General features: G+C 40.3%; 1 protein-coding gene across 1 annotated transcript in view; it reads left to right on the forward strand.

The window, feature by feature from the left end:
• The window catches only part of UPP2 (uridine phosphorylase 2), a gene marked incomplete at both ends in the record, with an annotated part of 29,556 nt that extends 9,995 nt beyond the window's left edge, over positions 1–19,561 (forward strand). Inside the window, 5 exon segments of the mRNA XM_084256516.1 lie at positions 2,651–2,765; positions 6,484–6,693; positions 8,603–8,648; positions 8,650–8,744; positions 19,374–19,561. Coding sequence (XP_084112642.1) covers positions 2,651–2,765; positions 6,484–6,693; positions 8,603–8,648; positions 8,650–8,744; positions 19,374–19,561 — 654 coding nt within the window.
• Between the last annotated feature and the right edge of the window lie 1,923 nt (positions 19,562–21,484).

Here is a 21,484-nt window from a genome sequence, read left to right on the forward strand (position 1 = left end):
CACAGGCTCAAGGAAAAAGTAGAAATTTCTGAATATGAGTCTTTATCCCCTCTTAGGTTGCATTGTTAGACAAGTAAATTGTGTCCAGGTGTGACTTTCATTATGGGACAACGTCCTGGGGGCAGGGCATGGCATTCTGTATTACTTTAGCTTATTAGTTACCACTTAGCTATTCAAGTTAGGGAAAAACCCTTCAAAGCATACCTCTTCTCTTTCTCTAGCTTATAATTGATTAAGCCTCAGGAAATTTCCTCTCCTCTATCCCTTATCCAGTTTTGGGAATGTTGAGCTTTTGGAACACAGGGTCTAATTTTCAAGATTGCCAAAGCAGTGCCTTTTAACACTATAATAATCTCTCTGAAAAGCTGCTAATGCACTTCCACAGAGCTCTTTTGAATTGCTCCCTGTATTCAGAATATCTTAACAGCTCTGGACACACAATGTCCTAAGACAAAATGAAAGTGGAATGACTTAGAATTTTAGGGAACACAAAATCTATTCCCCTCTTGGACTGAGGCTGGCATACACTTATGAGAGTGTATATGTGTGTCTACTGTTTGCCTTTCTAAGTGGGTCTCTCTGCACACAGCTATATCTGAAACAGCCATTCGGAGCATACGTTGGATAGTGCAGCCCTCATGAGGGGCATAGACAGGCATGCCAGAGGTAGGGGAAAAATGTATTGCAGGGGTGTAGCAATTTTGAGGTGCTGAGTTATAAGTGGTTCTGCATCACAAACAGCCACCATCCATTGCTCACTCAATAATACCTGGGGGTAGAAGGATGGAGGATCATGATCACAGGCTGATCAAGAAAGGCCAAATTATGTGATGTCAAGGGGGCAATTAAGTTGATTACCCCTCTGGGGCAAGATTGTCTGAAACCTGCTTTCAAATGAGAGAATCTATTCATTTACTCATTCAACAAACAATTATAGATTATCTGTATTAGAAGGATCCTCTGATCATGGGAAATTTTGTCTTAGTGACTTCTGCTTGACTTTTAGACTTCAACTCTTTGTCCTTTTTTTTTTTTCACAGTAAATGGTTAAGAACAAAAGTAAGGTTTAGAAAGTTGTAGAAATATCATAAACAAGCAGTAAAACTTCAAAAATGTCCCCCCTCAAAAAAGAGCAGTAGACTGATCCTGCTATCCTGTCCAGAAAAATAAGCTGAGAAACATATCAGAGTCAGAGTTGAGCCAATTAGAAAAGGGCCTCACCAGGCACACAGAGGATTTCCAGTGGGGGCCCCTTTGAAAATTCTCCTCTTCAGTAGCTGCTAAGATGTGTGTGTGTGTGTGTGTGTGTGTGTGTGTGTGTGTGTGTGTGTGTGACAGAGAGAATGAGAGAGAGACTTCAGCACAAACACAAAGCCCATTTATCATTTTCTCTGCAAGTCCTATAAGTGGTAATCATAAACCTATCAAACATCTGATTTAGAAGAAACTTAATAGATCAAATAATATTTTATCCTCTTAATTTACAGTGGAGGGAAATGAGATTTAGAGTTTACTCATTAGTAGCAGAGACAGTGCCAAAGCCCACAAACTTAATCTTGGACATACACATTAACACAGGTCTGATTTATGGTTCCAGAAGACTAACGACGCATTTGGAAGTCAGGACATGTTCAAAGGGAACCAGAAGTGGGGAAATCAGAAATTCAGCATTTCCATAGTTTAATATTGTTGGTGTTGAGAGGGAGAGAACTCAGGTGAAAATATCATGGTCATGGCTACCAAGGTCTCCCAGATTTGTTAATGAGAAGGAGAGGGTCAGTGTCTGGCATCACCCACCAATCAAGATGCCCCTGGTGCTTTTCACAAGTCTGTGTGCCTAAAAGTAGAGCACATTGAAGAAAACATTTGACTCTCTTATAAAATGTTAGGAATGAAATAGCTGCCAATTCCAAACTTGACTCCACATACTATGAATTCCAGGAGGAAGAATCTTTTTTGGAGAGTTCCAGAGAGTCAGTAAACCTTCTGACCAATGTTGAAGCCCTATTCTGGTGATGTTGCTTCTACCGTTCCAAATGCTGAGAAAAATCAGGCTTATGGTTATGATCTGCAGCAATTTAACCTCACCTATAGCTTCAGCGTACACTACAGAATGTTGGCATTAGCTATAACCCGGATCTCTACCCTCCTACCTTTCAGAACTCACACAGAATTGGCAGCAAATGATTAAATTTATATGAGACCAATGAAATGGATTTCACTATTTCCTTTAGCATGGTGGAAAAGGACTAATTGCAGCCAAATTCACATTTCCTTAAAATCAAGTTAATTTTACAAAAAGCTTTTCAAGTGTTCACTGTAAATAGCCTCGTGAGGAGAGGAGAAACAGCACTGCCCTGACACACCTGTGAGCCATGCCAGCCCCACCTTCTGCTCTTGATGATGAGGGCCCAGCTCGGTTTCACTGGCAGGGAGGTGTTTCTCTCTGATCCTCACAGATGGACACATCTATCAGCATGTCATGTTGACATCAGTTAAAACTGACTTACGTTTTTCTCAGTTTTGGCAAAGTCATAATGATTATGTAAATTTATCTGAAGGCTGTTAACTTGTAATGAAGGAAGAAAATATGTCCCATGAGCGTATCAGTCTGTGAGATGTATAATGATTCTCTCTTTTCTCTCAACAGCATGGCATGGGCATCCCCTCTATTTCGATTATGCTTCATGAACTCATCAAATTACTGCACCATGCCAGGTGCTCTGACGTTACCATTATCAGAATTGGTACATCAGGGGGATTAGGTGAGATGGGCTGATTTCTACCATACACACCAGGTGTTGTTCCATGCAGAGTAGCTGACAAAATACACCAAGGTACTGAGCCCAGAAGAAACCCAGATGTCAGGTAAACCCATATGTGAAAAGTGTCAGGAGTCCAGATTTGAAGAAATGTGTCCATATTTCCTTTTTTAGCTCGCCTTCCTCCATGGAAACCTGGAGCAAGAAACCTGTTGCCCCTATGGACTAGGTGATCTAAAGGGTAGAGCAGAGAATTACTAGACAATATTTTTTGATGACAACAGTAAGTTTTAGTGATTAAGAGTAAATTTTAAGATTTAAGAATTTTAAAAGTGACAGAAATAAATTCTTTCACATGAGAAAATAATCACTATGATTTGCCTTGTTTGTCAGCTAAGTAAGCGGACTCCAGAGTTACTATGCAAATGTTACTTTCAGCTCCTATTCGTGATAACATCCTTTTCTCAGCCTGCTCTTTTTCTTACCAAAACACCAGAAAAGTCAGATTGGGCTTTTAGGAAAGGGGCAGGGGAGGCTTTCTAAGGTTTTGCCAGAGTCTCTCCTCCTGCCTGCTTCCTTGGCTGGGCAGGCAGCTGGTCAGGAGCCTTGTTTGTGTGTTCATACTGGGCTGAGGCAAAGTTCCGAGGAAACCTTCTTCAGCCTGTACGGGCAGGACAGGGCACAGGGCAGGTTTTCTGATCCAGCAGGCCGGGCAAAGGAGGAGTCCTGGAGGCCTCAGTGGCTTTTCAGACTTTTATTGAGATTTACTGGGTACACAACAGGCAGGGGTGCTGGGGGACTGGGGATTGGCAGGCCTCCCAGCCCCCAGCAAATCTTCACTCTATCTGGGCTCTCTGGCCTTCTCTCTGCTTCTCTGCTCTCCTGCTCCTCTCTTTTCCTTCTCGGCTTCTGCTGGCGTCCCCGCGAACGGCACCCCTAAAAGCTCAGTCTCAGCCCAGGTGAATCCCAGCTACATATGCCCACACCCCTTCTAAGTGCCCACCATCGGGCATGCATTTGGGACCACAGATCCATCATCTATCCTGATGGTGGGAGGGCAGAAAAGCCTGATACTTTTTACCTTACCCTACAAGCTTTTTCTTCAGGAACAGATCTTGCCAGTGGGGTGATTTTACCATATTGCTAAATGTAAATGCACACAGACAGGGCATTGTAACTGGAAACTCTACTCAGCCACGGATGGCTGAGTCATGCTTCTTTAGAAACAGATGTGCTTAAAAAGATTATGTCCTTTCCACAGCTGTGGTACAGAATAAGGTCTAGCCATGGCCCTCACAGATGGAATGAGAAAGACAACTATGGCTGTTGAGCCAAAAAGAGAATGCTAACAGTGTTAAATCAGGCATCCTTCTGGACTGTAGCTTAGCTAATGTTGCCACAAATAACCAATAGTAGGATACAATGTATTTGTGGATGAAATGAATAATACTCTTATTAAGGTTGCTCATAATTCTTGGGTTGTGGAATATAAGTATCTTTCTCCACAGCCCAGCAATATACCATGGAGATTGCTCTGGTTCCACTGATATTAACATGTGTCAAGTAAGCATGGGGGATTCTGTTGACCATTCAGCTTGTGGTCTTGGGTTCTAGTTCTTTTGTTTCATGGCATTGTGCTACATGTGTCCAGAGGCGGCACCAGCGTCATAGTAAATAGCTATAAATGGAGAAAAATTAAAGCACTCTGTTGGGGTGGATACCTTCATTTTGAAGTTTTTTTTTTTTTTAAAGATTTGTTTATTTATTTATACAAGCACTGGGTATAGTCAGAAGCACGGGAGGGTGAGAGAATTCACCAGAGCGGGAAACAGAACAGGCAGACTGATGAAGTACACTGCTGAGGGGAGCAGTGGGCGGCAGGAGAGGTCTGCGCACCATGTGGGACCCTCGCCCGGCAGCCGGGGATTTGAACCAGCGCTGTAGAGGCTGTGGGCAGCTTTGCAACTGAGCGCTTAACCGCTGCGCCACCGGGGAGGCCCCCATTTTGAAGTTTTGACCTCATTTTTAAGAACTCTGTTTCACAATAAGATATGTTTGTTTGATTTAAGCATTATTGCGTTTGAGATGAAGGAGGTATCATTTATTCCTTTGCTGACATTATCACTTTTTCCATGAGCCAGCAAAATTTAATGAGGGTAAAGTACTTGATTAAATAGAATTTTCACCTTTGAGAAAATTTTACCATGATATAAATGTTCTAACTCATCTAAATATTAGGATGGCATGTCATTTTTAATAAACACACTTTCAATTTCCTTCCCAATCACTTTATTATTCTTAGGACATTGTAATTGAAGGTCTTTTATTTGACTTTCTTAAAATGTATTTGACCCACCAAGATTCTATCACAAGAGCCTAACTTGAACCTTGTAAAGTTTTCTGTAATTAATCTTATTTTGATCAATGTTGGAATTGATAAAGACTCAGAAGGATATGGCTCTGTGGTATCAGTACATAAACTTTCGCTATAAAGTGCCAGATAGTAAATATTTTAGATTTTGCAGAGCATATGGTTTCTGTTGCAACTTCTCAAATCTGCCTTTGTGGTATGTAGAAAATTTGTAAATGAATGGGTGTGGCTATGCTCCAATAAAACATTATTTATAAAGAAAAGAACAATTTGGCCCAGTGATTATACTTTGCAGATAGCTGCACCATGGCATCTCTATGGAAATATTCCCTCATTCAACAAATGTTTGAATACTTCTAATGTAATAGGCAAAATGCTAGATCTGGAAAGACAGCTGTGAACAGACATTGTTCTTGTCTTTGTAGAGCTCAAGTTTTATCAGGGAAATAGAGAAGTTAGTGAGTACTTACCAAAAGTGTGATGAAGGTTAAGATAGGGAGAGTCTAGGGCATTATTGATGTATGTTCCTTTATCCAAGCTCTGAAGAAAAATCAGAATGGTTCAAAAAGTCGGTCAAAAGCTGGACCTGGGGAAATTTAATGTAATCTTTCTGGCTTTTTTTTTTATTCCTACCTCCCTCCCCCCACAATGGATCTACTCCTTTTGAAGGAAATGTCTTAAGCAGACACCTTAAGAATGAATTGAAATAAGTCTGATGAAAGAAAGGGTGTGGGGGAAGATGAGAGCACACTCCAGGCAGGAAGGATAATAATTGGTAGGAAAATGGTCTCTCAAGTCCCTGAGACTTGAGAGTTCCTTGAGTTCCTGAGTCCCATAAGTAGCCCAGAACTTGTAGCAATGAAATGTCAGCCAAGAGGTTTGATTTACAAGGGATCCAAGAGGGAGGAGGTAATGGATATGAGAATCAAAAGGAGAGGATAGAGATGCAAAGAAATTATAGTAATCAAGGAGGTGCAGAGAAGATTAAATATCAAGTAGTCACATCACTTTATGAAAGTTATTTGCTGGCAGCTCACTTAGTTTATTTCAGACCTAATTTATTCAAATTTGAGCCCGAGGGCCAGGACTAATTTGCATGTCCAAGAGTCATGTTTGTCTTGAAATCTAAACCCTATCACATTGTAAATGGGAATCTGGAAAGACAGCAAATATAAATGCCTGTTCTGAATGTTATTATTTAATTGTATTTGGAAAGAAAATAAAAGATGAAACTGGAATCATTAGCGACTGCCATTAATTAATATTGGCAGCATGGATTACATACAAAGCATCAAAAGCAAATCTTAAATGACACTTTTCTATAATCACTTATTTATTCCCACATTATAGGAATTGCACCAGGGTCAGTTGTAATAACAGACACAGCTGTAGATTCCTTCTTTAAGCCACGGTTTGAACAGGTAATCTTGGACAACATCGTCACCCGAAGTACTGAACTTGACAAGGACCTAGCTGAGGAACTATTCCACTGCAGCAAAGAAACTCCCCACTTCCCAACCCTCCTTGGACATACGATGTGTACCTATGACTTTTATGAAGGTGAGAATAATTTACAATCTGTGAAAGCAAAGGAAAATTGCCAACAACTTGGTTATTCAAACCCAAAATTTACATTAAAAACTCTACTTTAGAAAATTAGTAGTTAAGGGTTTTTAAAAGGAGCTCTAACAGTCTTTTTTTAACTTACTAAAACATAGGAACATAAGGTTATAAGCAGCAATGGAAAAGCACCCATAATGAATTTATATTGACACTAAGTTTAATCCTCCAAGAAGAAATTGAATACGCAAATGCAATTAGTAATATTAGCAAAATCTTATCTCTGGGAGAAAGGGAATATACTGATTCTATTTTTCTGCCCTTTTTAGATATATTTACTTATATCTCAAATGGGATCTGGTATGCAGGACAGAGTGGAAACAGGAAATGGGGAGTGATATTTGGGGGAGGAAAATCCTAAAGGGATGGGCAAGTCTCCGAGAGGTTCTTTCATGTGTCAGTCATGAGGAAAAGGTCTCCAATTCAAGTTTAGGGACAAACTGGAAGTGACTGACAAGTAGCAGCTCTTACCACAAGGGGCAAGGGGTTGGGAGAATAAACCCTCAAGGACATTCCAGAAGAAAGGAATCTAATCGGGTACCATGAGGGCTTTCCAGAAGTTTTACAGTGTATGTTCTAGCATGTTCTCTTTGTGTAGGGTATGTTCATCAAAATGCATATCATTCCACTTGAAATTATTTTCATTTTCTTTGCCCTTTAAACAGGTCATGATGTAGAATATTAAAAATTACATATGAAGATAGAGTATATTATCTATACATTTTGCTTCTGGTCAGTAAAAGTGGTGTCACCACACATGTGTGATAAAACACAAAAATGTTGGCTTTGATGGGCTTGACACCCTCTCTAACAGGTCACTGGCCCCTTTATGGGAAGGGTCGCTGACAGGTTGAAGCCAGAGTTTGCAAGTGGAAACCTGTTGGAGTCAATGTTTTCTTCAAGTGCGCAACATTTTTTCAAATATGAGTTATCTTGCCAACATTTATAATTTCTGGGGAATTTCATGTGAAAATTCATATTTTTGACCTTTTGAAATAGCATAAGAGAAAAAAATATGAAATACATGCATGGCAGCCCTGGCAAGTCCCAGCCCCCAGCCAGGGCTGTGTCCTTGAAGGAAGAGGAGGTCCTTCAGACCAGGCAGATCTCCTTGACTTTATCTGCTTGACTTCTGGGGCATCTTATTTTGAATCAGCTTAAGTAACACCGTGTTTGTTAGAGGCATTGGCTGTCAGCCCTGGGAAGGAAACACGGAGAAGCAGGCCTTCACTGTGGCAGCAGCAAGCTAGATAGTGGGATGGGAGAAAAAAGAGAGGAAAGGAGCCAAAAAAACCAATTGTGTAAATAATGGAGAAATGAAGAGCTACTGGCCCTTCTGCTACCCTAGGCCTTGCTTGGGAGTGGAGTGTGAAGTCTGTTCCTGATGCGCGTAGGGTGGAGGGGTAGACAGCATCCAGCTCTTCTCTCCCTCTGGCCCCACTGGTTTGATAAAGGTGAAATTAAGTGAGAAAAGGTATTAGAGAACAACTTAGAAAGAGCAATCCCAAAGGGATGGAATGCAGCCTGAGAGGCCTGAAACAGGGGAGAACATGGACAAATCACTGTGTGTATGTTTACACCCTCCCAAGGGGCACAGAGAGAGCTAAGGGGTTCAAAGCACTGTCCTGGTCCTCAGGTAACTGGGAGCATGTACCGAGGCTTGAAGCCTCCTCTTCTCCCCCAGCGCCTGCCCCCTGGCCATCCCCTGGGCATGGGGGCAACCTGAGATTTCTCTCAAAGGGCAGAACTCTCAGTGCCCCTCCAGCTCGTGATGACTAAAAGGACTCCGTGATGCCAGGGGCGCTGTGGTAAGACATCAATTTGCTAAATGTTCTCCATTTTCTTTCAGGCCAAGGTCGACTAGATGGAGCACTGTGCTCCTTTTCCAGAGAAAAAAGATTACTTGAAGAGAGCCTACAAAGCTGGTGTCAGGAATATCGAAATGGAATCTACAGTGTTTGCGGCTATGTGTAGACTTTGTGGTCTAAAAGGTAAGCTGTTCATCAAAGCCTCAGGTCCAATTCTCCTGTTTCATGAAATTATTTTCACTCTGTGGGAGAAAAAAAAAGAAGTCCCGTTATATCTTACTTTGGGCTGACCACACACCAGATAAATGTTTATAAAATATGCATGATCTCATGTGTTAAGAGTGGGCAGGACATTATCTCCATATGTGAATGAGGACACTGAGTCTCAGGAATCAAAAGTAAGCTGCCCAATGTCACCAGCTACTGGGCTGTATAGCCAGGACTTGACAGAACGTTCATTTCCTTCATCCTGGTTGTGGCAGTATTTTCCATTACAATTAAATTCATCAAGACTTAACTTTTAATGACCCTAACATCATCTGCTCAGAATAAGATATTTTTCTAATGACCACAAAACTAGTATCAAATTGAAAAAATGCTTTAAAACATTAAAAATAGTTTCATATGTTCACTTAACATCCCTTCCATATTTTAAATTTCCCTAAGGATATCTTTGTAAAGAATTTTTTCTTATCCAATAGAGAATCAACATCATGTGCTGTCTTACTTGGTTATCTTATCTCTGTACTTTCATATTTAGAATAGTCCTCCTGCTTTTCTTTTTTTTCTCATAAGAGTGGCTTGTTTAATAAGTCAAGTTATCTTGTACAGTATCCCACATTCTAGATTTGTCTGTGTTTCAGCCTGGTATTCTGCTTGTTCATCTCTATTGCACCTTTCCTGTAAAGTGGAGTAAAATCTAGTGGCTTGATAAGATTCAGCTGGATGGTAAAACACTCCATATTAACATTGTGAACTTCCCATTGTGCTGTATCAGGGAGCTGGAATGTGAGGATATCCCAGTTTTAGAATTTTGGGTTGGATCACTTGGTTCAAGTGGCAACTGCTAGCTCTAACCCTTAAAAAGTAAAAGTTTTCTCTTTGTAGGTTGCAAGCAATCTCTGGGGTATAATTTGTCACTGCCTGAATATTCTGTAAGTCAACTGATTTTTACCCAATGATTTTAGCAGAGGCTGCAAAATGATTTTCTAATTCTATTATTCCTCCTACATTTATTAGCTGGCATTCTTCTTTAAAAAGAACATTTCTTCCTCCTCCTACTATCTCCCTCTCTCTGTCTTTTTTTTTTCTTTCCCATTTTGTTGTGTAAGGATTTTGTTCAAATCAATTTGTTCATAAGTTATGTATCTTTTTTTTGGTTACTCAAATTATCCCAAATTTTGTAAGGGAGAGCCTTTCTAGGGCACGTTTTTGCCCTTTCAGTACAATCCCAATGGCTCTTAAGAATTTTCTAGTATTCAGACACAACTTGTATGTTCCTTGCCTCAGGTCTGGAATCAACCATTTCTCCAAGAAGCTTTGGTGCCTTGTGGTGGAGATGGTATTTAAAAACCAAGTAATGGTGTTATATATTTTACTTTTGGTGAAATTATTCCAACAGAACCACCAAACTTTGATCAGCACCCACAAAATCTGTTGAAGTAAAACATAACTTGCATGAGCACTAATCAGTATAATTATTCTATGTGACTTTAAATTATTTTTATTGTCATCCTCTGGATAAAGAATCATAAGTTTTACTGATGGAAAAAGGTAAAACTGCAAAGTGATATTCTTTATTACATTGGCTATAAAAGCATCATATCTAAGGCATCATCTAAAATAATGTTTGGGGTAAGAAGCAGTCAAGAAAATATTGGAGCTCCTCCCCAACACCCCCCACCACCAGAAGTCACAGTTTTGCTTTTCACAAAAGCAATTATCTTTTTTTCCTTCAGAAACTAAGTCATCCATTCAAATGTGTTTTATAGCATGCCTATTGGGTACATGGCATAGTACTAGAAAGCATGGTCTTTTAATAAGATCTTTGGCTGATAAGATTTATCTCAATAATTATCTTCCTAAAGAAAGAAGGACCCACTCCTGTTCATCAGCTCCCAGCCTGGGTGCACAGACACTGGGACTACAGCAACAGACAACACAGACAAAAATCTCTGTCTTTACAGAGTCTAGTGAAGAAGACTAATGATGGCAATAAAGAGGAAGGAGTAATACAGTGGTGTGTGAGGTCCTGAGGAGTGCTATGGAGAAAAAGAAGGCAGGGAACAGGAAGGGGAATGACCGTGGTAAGGCGGATAACCCTCATTTTAAATAGTGTGGTCAGGGAAAGGTGCACGAAGGTGCCACTCCTGAAAACCCCACATGCACATCTGAGGAATAGCAGCCTAGGAAATACAAGTCTAAGCCACAGGGCAGGTGCATACAGGGCACGTTAAGGACCATGGAGTCAAGTGTGGCTGGAGGAGAGAGAGCAGTGGGCAGATGGGAGGGTGTAGATGATGTGGTCAATTTGGGGACTGTGCTTTGCACTCTGAGTGAAATGGGAGGGCTTTAGAGAAGTTGCTGCATCTGACTTGTGTTTTGACAGGTTTACACTAGCTATTGAGCTGGAAAGAAACTACTAGGGTCAAGGGCAGAAGAAGGAGAAAGGTAAGATGGTTAATGCGGTACCGGTGAGAGATAATGAACCTGGTAATAGTGGAGGCAGTAAGTAGTCTGATACTAGATACATCTTGTCGGCAAATCCAACAAGATTTGTTGGCAAATTTGATTTGATGTGATGTTGAGAGAAATATAAGAGTTAAGGATGACTCCCAGGATTTTGGCCTGAAGAACTGGAGGGATGATGTTGCCATAATTGGAACAGAGAAAACTGGGTGAGGATTTGAAGATAGTAGATTTCAAAGGGAGTAGTGAGCAGATGGATCAATGAATTGATATTGGACTGCAGAAGTAAATTTGTAATTTACTTATGAGGCAAGAAGTTTGGGCTGCAGAAGTAAATTTGTAATTTAACAGATTATAGATGACATTTAAAACTATGCAACAGGTAACATATAGATGATAATGAGAATGAGTGTTGAAACACATGAGAACAGATCCTTAGTTAGACACTGCAAGTTAGGGACACTGAGAGAGATACAGCTAGGAGACAAAGGAGGAGTGGCCAGGACAGCTGGAGAGTGCAGCATCCTTTGCAGGAAGAAACCTGCAAAGAAGTAAAGAAATACAGCATGTCGAGCCTTCATTTCATTTGTCCTTATGGTCCATCAACTTTAATATGAAAAACCACAAACATAATGTAAGTGGCAACATTTCTAAAAATACATTTTAGAAGAAAATTATAATTCCTAAGAAGAGATTAATTGTAGGCCCATTATCCTTAATTACTCCCATCTCTCAGCATACATATGCGCACAAATCCTCATAGTATGTGGGTAATATGTATACACACCAATCCTCTTAATATATGGAGGAAGAACAGCAAATCATTCTTGTCCTCTTCAGGAGGTCATCATTAATATCCTCTTTCAGGGAAACAATAGCATCTGCTTTCCCCCCCACAAGTCAGTGAGAGTGGGAGCCCCAGATCTTTTGTTTGTTCGACCTTGCCCGAGTAGCAGTCCACACACACACAGCCTGCATTCAGATATTTCTGCTCCAGGAAATGTCTCCTCACATTTCTGTGTTCTAGAAACAAGTGGTCAGTCAGTTGGCCCTCCACTCAATATGCAAGTGAAAGAGTTTAGTAACCAGTTAAACCCAAAATTCCTACTTACACAACATGCTGTCCTTAAATAAGTTTGATAATGAACTTCAATTCTTTCATGGGAGTCACTGATTGGCAGCCAGGGAGAGTTCTAATCTTGTGAGCCCTGGAACAAAGTATTTCTCTCTTTAAGGATGTCGACAAAATGCTAGAGAATTTGTTCTGTTGTGAGGAATTTTCTGTCTTTGCTGCAAATCCTTGTGACCTTGCTCTCTCTGTCACCTGGTGGTGCCCTCCTGGACTCTTTCCTCTCTAGCTCGCTATATTTCTGTTTCATGTGTAATTCCCCTTTTCCTGTGGCTGTGAAGCCACTGGACACTGATCTCAGCCTACCAGTAGCTTTCTTCTGGGCCACTGCTGCAGCCTTTTCATTGAGCAGATGCTGTCTGGGCTGCTAACATTCACACTAAAGGTTGCATCTATAACTCTAATTTTATAGTTCTTGGTAATATTTCTGTCTGAATTTCTTTGTGGTGACATGATTGCCTTCATCTATCACTGTCTTAAAGGGTGACATCCTAGTACAATGTCCCCTGGAAGGTCAACCACTGAGGACACAGACAAAACTCATGCCTGTGACACTATCATGTTCTCATATTTTATCCCCACTTGATGGCCTTCTTCCTCCATGATTCTGAAGCTGCCACCTTTTAGTATTAACTCATTTTCAACCCTCTCTGTGCAAGGTAGAAAAGCTTGCTTTGGGGGAGAGCAGAAGGTCTTTTCAAACTGCTGTTGAAACATAGATAAGTTAGGGAGGACAGCCATACAGTAAATAACACAGGAAAATAGGTTTCCCCGGGCAACCCAAGCTGCATTTGGGCTCCCAGGCCTGCCATCCTGCTGTTAGCAATGGCTCACCCCACTCTCTCCCTCCAGGTAGCCTTCTCTAGTGGCCTTTCCTGCCCCTCTCATGCTACCAGATGACTAGATGACTAATCTGAATTCATACGAAGGCAATGAAGCTTACTGATCTCAGCTTATAAATAACAATGTTTTACTTAAACAAAGGTGGTGTGGAAATCCATTGTACTAACTCAGTGGAATCACTCACTGAGTGTGGATTGGTGCAGAAACAGGTATTTCTGCATCTGCCTGGCACGGGGAGTTCTTAGCTTTGTAATTAATATCACATCTCATGTCACCAGAGAAACCTCGCATGACTACCTAAACTAAACTCACATCCTCTTCTGTCTTTCATCTCTGCATCATATTTACCACTATAGACTATTTATGGTTTATTTACATATTACCTTCATGCACTAATATATATAAAATAATGTCTGAAGTATGTATGCAGTACTCTCTCCAACAAGAAAAGGGACCTTGTGTGTTACTTTCTTGCTATATTCCAAGCATGTAGAGTACTGTCTGCCACATAGCATTCAATAAATATTTGTTAAATGATTGAACAGCAAATGTGCAAATGAACAAATGAAGGATGAATGAGTGAATGGAAGTATGAAAAGAATGACTACTGGACTCTCACTTATCATGGAAAATAACTACAGAAACTCAACTTGTTCCTCATTCTTCAACCATATTAGTAGCGTAGAATTATCCATAGGACATCATGGGCCTCCTAACTCCAAATGAAAGAGGCAGAGCCTTGAGTTCAGCTTCCCTTTGCAGTATGGCTCATACAAATACTTCTGCTATATCTGTATCTCCTGACTCTCTTGGTTTTTGATATGTGGACAAACTGCTTTAAATGGTGCCATAGACACACATAACTCACTGTTGTTATACTAATCTGGTGAGCCCAGAAGAGTCGTGGGAACACAATGTTGTTTTAACACAGATCCTGGTGAAGGGAAGTAGTGTCATTCAAGAAATTATTTTACATAAAAAAAGCTGTGCTTTCAGAATAATACAGACCCACTGTACAATGCTGAAAAAATATACTCATCATGATTTTATAATATGCATAAATCTGTCCCTCTCTTAAAGCAAAAATCTACTTTAATTAAACCCCTAACACTAGATTAAAGATGACAATCCTTTTGCACTGTGAGCTTGTGATAACTATGTTCAATTGGTATCCCTTTTTATAAGACGGTGCTGTCTTTTGACACATACTTGCTTGCATGGCAATATATGAAACCTAATATTTATCTAAGATTAGGTTCTGGTTAAATCCTCTTCTATGTCTTTAGTTGTTTGCAGCACTCACTGTGGCTTTTCTTTGGAGTAAAGGAAGAATTCAGTGTTATTTCTTTTGACAGATACTGGTAGCTTTGGGGATATATTCAGTCTTCATAATATTACTTTATTACAGTTCAATGAAAGCGAGCACAATCTTGACTTTAATTTCATTTTTATATTCTTCTGCTGGCCTCAGCAATGAAGGATATTGAGCTCTGGGAACTGCATGGTGATCGCTGATAAAGTAAAGAAGATATTACAATGAGGATTAAAGATTTTATTCAGTCTGGAGCTGAAGTATTTCTTAACTCTAAAATGGAGAAAAATCAGGGTTTTTGGAAAATTTATTACACGAGTGCAAGGCAACCAATTACAGCTCTCCGCTCGCCCAAGAGAAAAAGAAACTGTGACTCTGTGAGGTTAAATAATTTATCCAAGTTCTCATAGTTAATAAGCATCTTAGCTGGAATTTGAACACAACTCTGTCTTACTTGGGACTCCATGCTCTGCTGCTTCTTCCCATGTACATATAAGGTTCAAAGTTCAAGAACAGCACCCCCCCCCACCCATGAACATTTTTCTATTTTAAAAGCTTTGAGCAGATAGTTGTGCTACCTCAACAAGCAAACCCTCAGGGCTAAGCATAAACCAAAACACTTAGTGTTGGGTTCAAATCAAGCATCAAGTTGGTGCTTATTCAGTTGTATGCACAGCCATTGTTTCACCAAGAAAATCAGTCAGTATATTTAGGAAATCAGGCAGAAATGGTAAATAATTCATTCATTATTTTTTCAAAGACAAGATTGAAAAGATGTTTCTTCTTGCTTTGCCAGCTTTTACATATATTGAATCAAAGTCAGTGTCTATTTTTTTTTTTAAAGATATATTTATTTATTTATACAAGCACTGGGTACAGTCAGAAGCGAGGGAGAGTGAGAGGCTTCACCAGAGCCAGAGCGGGGAGCAGAGCAGACAGAAGGACCGAAGTACACTGCTGAGGGGAGCAGCGGGCGGCAGGAGAAGTCTGCACGCCATGTGGGACCCTCCTCCGGTGGCCGGGGAGCAGCCGGGGATCGAACCGGCGCTGTGGAGGCTGCAGGCAGCTTCACAACCCAGCGCTCAACCTCTGCGCCACCGGGGAGGCCCTCTAGTGTTTTATTTGATTCATGTTAACTCTACTGTCCTACACTTTCTTGCACTCCTCCCTCCCCCAAATCAGCACTCTCATACCTTAGAGAACTTTGTGGAACCACTGACTCGACCCTCTGAGTGGTTGGCATCACCTCTAAACCACCACCCCCAGCTCCCTGCTGTGACCCCAGTGAGGCTTCCTCCATTCCCCTTAGGGGATCCCCCACCACAGCACATCAGGTTCCATCTTCTGCTCCTTCTGGTAAGGGGACTCATCTCTGCGTGGGAAACAGTATCCTGCAGAAGTTTAAGTCCACAAGGCTGCAACTGAACTTACTGGAGGTGATGACATGGTTCTCATATCAAAAAAATGAGGAGAGGCACAAAGCTGAGGGTGTGGAGCAGGGGGGGATTACTGAGGTCCAGCCTGCTCCTCTCTCAGAGAATGAAATGAGATCTGGAGCAGAAGTGATAGACCTAAGGAAACACAGCTAGACCAACAGAGGGTCTCGACCTCAAGTCTCCTCACCCCCACTTCCTCCACTGTTCCACGGGGTGTAAAAAGCCTCATTCTTAGCTATTGATAGATTTGGGAGTGCAATACTAAATCTACATACATAGATTTAGTTCTGAGTTTCCTGGAAGCCAAGTTGAAAATGGAGGCACTTTAAATTACTCAACTTTCATTACCCAATAAAATAAAGCATTTGAAGTTTACCCTTTAAACTATCCAAATACTCAACTTTATCCAAATGTTAAATTTCAATGAAATTATTAGTTGTATTACAATGGATATAAGTGGATATAATATAAAAGTGTCTTCAATAGTACTCAAAAAATGATATGGGACAATTCATGATGGATAATGCTACATCTTGGTTTTGTCTGATTCAGCATTTCTTTGGGAACCCAATCTGTTCGGGTTCAGTTATATACATTTTTTGTAACTTAATTTTATTTACAATAGAATTTAAAGTTTAAAGCAGCAGCTCTCAAATAATAATGTGCAAATAATTTAACAAAGAAGAGTTCTTTTAATGCAGCTTCACTGCTTTCTCTCACCCCTCAGCCCCAATTCTTTATGTCCAGAATAAAGTCTAAGAATCAGCGGTCACAAGCTCTGGCTCTGATGCAGGTGGCCAGTAGGTACATTCTAAGAAATACCAATCTAGAAAAACATGTTGTTCTCATGACTCTTAGCTTTAATCAGTCCCTTTGAATATACAGTTCCTCCACTTGGTTTTTAATAAGCAGCCAGTAGCCTGAGAATTGATTTCTCAGGAGAGAAAGAGGAGGTACAAAGGCTCTGGGTTGTTGAGATGCCTGTGCTTTCTATACCAGGTGTACAGGGAGTAAAAATGGGGTCTGCTTAATAAACTTAAGACCCTTGAAGAGTGGAGAGGGTCATGAAGAGTTGGGGAGAGATGGAATAGTCATAAAGGCCAATGTGGGAACCCCAAAGCTGACAGTTGCTGCCTTGCCATCTTCCAAGGTTCAGCCCGTTTGACTTCTATCTTTGCCTACAGTTCATGGGAAAATCTTCCTGCAAGTCCTTTCTGAATCAGAGAGGTGGGAATAAAGTTGGGGGTTCACAGAGTTGTATTGATTCCCACAGATCTTTGGGTGGGCTTCAGGGGCCCCAAAGCCCCTGAGATTATACATGAATATGTTGTGTATACATGCATGTATTTTTGTAAAAAGAGGTTCTAATTACCACTTTCATCACATTCTCAAAGCAGCCATAAATGGTGTGAGAGTTGAGAGTCACTGGGAACTCCATCCACTGAGTGCATCGAGCTCCAGAGTCACACCAATGTGTTACCATCACATTGCAGCCTGATGTCAGTTAGCTGACAAGCTCGTTGGCGAAGCGAGGTCACTAAGGGTCCCTCCACATGAGCCATTCTCCCCACCCAGTCTGAGGATTATGGTGGCAAGGCTGTCAGGCTTAATTTTGACAAATTGTTTGGGCCAATTAGTCCCTTTTAATTGCTCGTGGAAATAGTAATTTTAGGTGACAAGATTATTATATGCTACATGTTAATGGGTCCTTCAGGGTCCAGAAAACACCACCGAGATTGCTATGACCTGTTCTTTTCCGTCTTTGGCATTACCCTTGAAATCTCCAGAAAAGACATTTAGTCAAGTTAGCTCCCGCTCTGAGAAAAGTACAGAGCACCGGTTTCCTTTGATCCTTCTGCCAAGTGAAGGATTAGAGAAGGATTTTCAACTCTTCCTTGCTACAGCCAGCCCATATCAGACTTCACAGTCTTGCAGATCATTAACTTGAAAAGCTGGGGAAGTTTCTAGTCCATCCACTTGCTTGTTTACCTGTTCAGCCAAGTTGCTTTACATCTGAGCGCGTTTTGAATAAACAGGGTCCTAGGTGATGAAATATTTGACTCAGTTCAAGTTGAATATTTTCACTTCACTGAACAGTAAGGTCAGTTGGACCGTAGGTCACGGCAGGTCTGCCTAATGATTCACCACGTGCCAGCTCAGGACAGGGGTGGAACAGAAGGTGGAGAACTCCTCCTGGCAGTTTAGGAAGCTGGGCATTGAGTGGCCTTTTACTAGCTGTGTCACACTGGGCCATTTGTTTGACCTCCCAAAGCTCTCATTTCATTATCTGTCAAAAAGGGATAAAAAAAATATCTAGTTCATGGTACAGCTGTAAGGATTAGGTGATACCATCAACACTAGCATATAGCAAGAGCTGAACCAGGGGAAAAAAAAGATAGCCTCTATGATAATTACAGTACTTTTCTCCTCCCCAAATCCAGATCTTATAAAGAAGTCTGAAATAGTGAGAGATCAAAGAAATATTTCAGTCATGCTCAACTTTATCTCTACGCTCTAAAAGTTTAGTAATGGAGCCATATCTTATCCCATATACATCGGTCCTTTTTTAAATGAAGCAGGTGAAGATGCAGCAAATTACACTTGTTCAGTTAAAAATCATTGATACCAATTTCAATGTGGATAATCACATTCCTTGAAATCCATGATTTCATGTGAAACCAACAATGAAGAATTTGTAGAGAACTTTAGTTACCTGCTGGTTCTTCCTGATGGAACAAACTGGGCACTGTCTTCCTGGCATTTTTCAAAGATGAGGTTTGTTGTTTTTTATTTTTTCCCTTGAAAAAGACTTGTGTTCTTTACCCCTAGCTTCTTTTCTAGTTTATGATTTTATTTCTATTCTGTAGAAATAAAAGGTTAAAATTTCACTCCTTTGTTGAAGCAGATTCTAAGATTTAAGCATTTTATATCGTATTTTTCACCTCAAGTTTCCTCAGCGTCAGCACTCACCTTACTGTGTTGCCTGAGGTCAGCTCTCCAGCTCTTACCTCTATTTACTTTACTTTTCAGCCAGGGCTGCGGGAAGTAAAGGCAAACATTGCACCAAGGAGTAAAATGTCATTTCAAGAATAATGGCTAGCGCTCCTCAAAAAGAGCTTTCTCTATGGACTGGAAATCGGTTAAAAGCTAGAGGTGTGTGTGTGTGTGTGTGTGTTGGCTGGTAAAAATGTCTCCAGAAGAACTTATTTATTTAGATGTAATGTTTAGTGGGATTCTACAGAAATATGAATTATGTAGAAAACTAAAGGGTTCTGGGGGTTGCCAGTACAATTCAGGGAAAACAGCACAAAATACATGTGATAAGAAAGTTGAGGTCTTTGGCTAATATTTCTCTACAAAAGAAAAACCCATTTGTTCAGGAATCGTGTTACTTGCTCTTCTAGCTGCTGTGGTCTGTGTGACGCTTCTGGACAGACTTGAAGGCGACCAGATAAACCTGCCCCATGACATTCTGGTGGAGTACCAGCAACGGCCTCAGCTCCTAATCTCCAACTTCATCAAACGGCGGCTTAGACTTGGTGACCACACATCATCATCACCGGGAAGCCAATCTGTCCCTGCAAGTTTGTAATTCAAGTTGTAATGCTGGGGTTATATATTACTTGTGGCATTTTCATATAGTTCTCATCCATATGCTCAGTGCACATTAGAGTGGTTTTATAAAACCCCGTTCTCCTTAAAAATGAATTTATTGCAGAAGAATTTAATACATTAAATGAAATTTAAATTTCATTTTAGAATAAGTTAACTAAGTCAGTCTAATAATTAAAATTGTAAAACTCCTGGATTGTGACATTTGGAGTTTCATGTGCAGCATTAATTAAGCTCATATTAGAATAGACCAGCCACTTGTAGATATGGCTAGCAGTCACTCTGTTTCTGAAACCAATCCAGAAATGCATGTTAGAACGTTGTCAGGCACTTCTAGGTGTTGGACGAGTGACAGAAATTGATCATTCTTATTCAAAATATTTACTGAAAAAAGTCTTAGTGTGATGTAGGTCTATATGAAAAAGTTACCCATCGGGAAATGTGACCATACTTCATTTTTCCCCCTGTAAATGATTTCCATGCACCAGGAATATGATTAGAGGCTTATGTTTGCCTATATTTATGATTTTATTACAGACTATAACAATTCTAGCTCACATATTTATTTTTGAATGAAGACCTCTAATGCAAAGAATGATCCTCATTATTCTTCAGAAATTACAGATGTTGAAATCACCTTTAAGCAATGTTTTTCTTTTTAAGGAAATGCCTTTTGAGGAGGTTGTTTAATCTAATTTCAATATTAACATAACAGACTGAGGAATTAGTGGCAATTGGATTTAGACATGAGTCCAAATTCTCAAGTCATCCTCCTGTGAGACTTTGAAGCATACAGGAAGCAATATCTGCCCACATCTCCATCCAGTCTGCCCCTCTGAGAGGTATCCGGTTATTTACAGGCTTCACCACACTCTCTGGTGTTCTTCTAAAGTTCTTCTAAAGCTGACACACAGAGCCTCCCTGGTGGCATGAGGGTTAAATCTCAGCGCTATCACCCCTGCGGCCAAGCCCACATAGCGCAGCAGACCTCTCCTGTCTCACCTGCTGCTCCCCTCAGTATGTATTTCAGTAGATCCGTCTGTTCTGCTTCCCACTCTGTCTCTGGTGAATCCTCTCACCTCCCCTCTCCCTTGCGCCTCTGGCCTACACCCCAGTTCTTCTATACATAAATAATACATAAATAAATATTTAAAATAAATATAATGCTGACATACATAGGAGTTTCTGGGTTAGTTGGAGGATGGCTTAGAGTCTTGTAAAGTATGGCATGCTGTGTACGTATATTTATATGATTGTGGCTCAATTAAAGTTTAACTCCATCTATGATAGAAATTATTTGCATCTTTTTAATCAATGACAATAAATAATTCCTTGAAAGATACCATCTTTTTGGAAACTTATTGGCAATAGATATGCTTGGACTGCAATTTTTAAGACACCCAATAATCACCAAATGAAAAGACCAGAGCAAAAAGTAAGGTAGAAGAATATTGCAGTCATTAATGGGGTTTTTACTTGGTTTCATATTTTTTTAGTCCAAGTGGAAACTACCAAATAATCTGTTTGTCCATTGGTTGACAGATAAAGAAAACATAACAATATACATGTATGCACACAAAAGAATATTATTCAGCCATAAAAAGATGGAAATCATGCCATTTTTCACAAAATGGATAATACTAGAGAACATTATGCTAAATAGAATAAGCCAGACAGACAAAGACAAATTCTGCATTGTATCATTTATATGCAGAATCTAAATTAAAAAAGGCAAACTCATAACAGCAGAGTAGAATGTTGGTTGCCAGGGGCTGTATGGTGGGGGAATGGAGAGATTTTGGTCAAATTCATCAAAGGATGCAATTTTTTAGTCTATATGAATAAGTTCTGAGGATCGAATGTACAGCATGGTGACTATAATTAGTAGTGCTGAATTATATCC

The sequence above is a fragment of the Talpa europaea genome (assembly GCF_964194135.1).
Source record: "Talpa europaea genome assembly, chromosome: 1".
In the NCBI taxonomy this organism is placed as follows: Eukaryota; Metazoa; Chordata; class Mammalia; order Eulipotyphla; family Talpidae; genus Talpa; species Talpa europaea.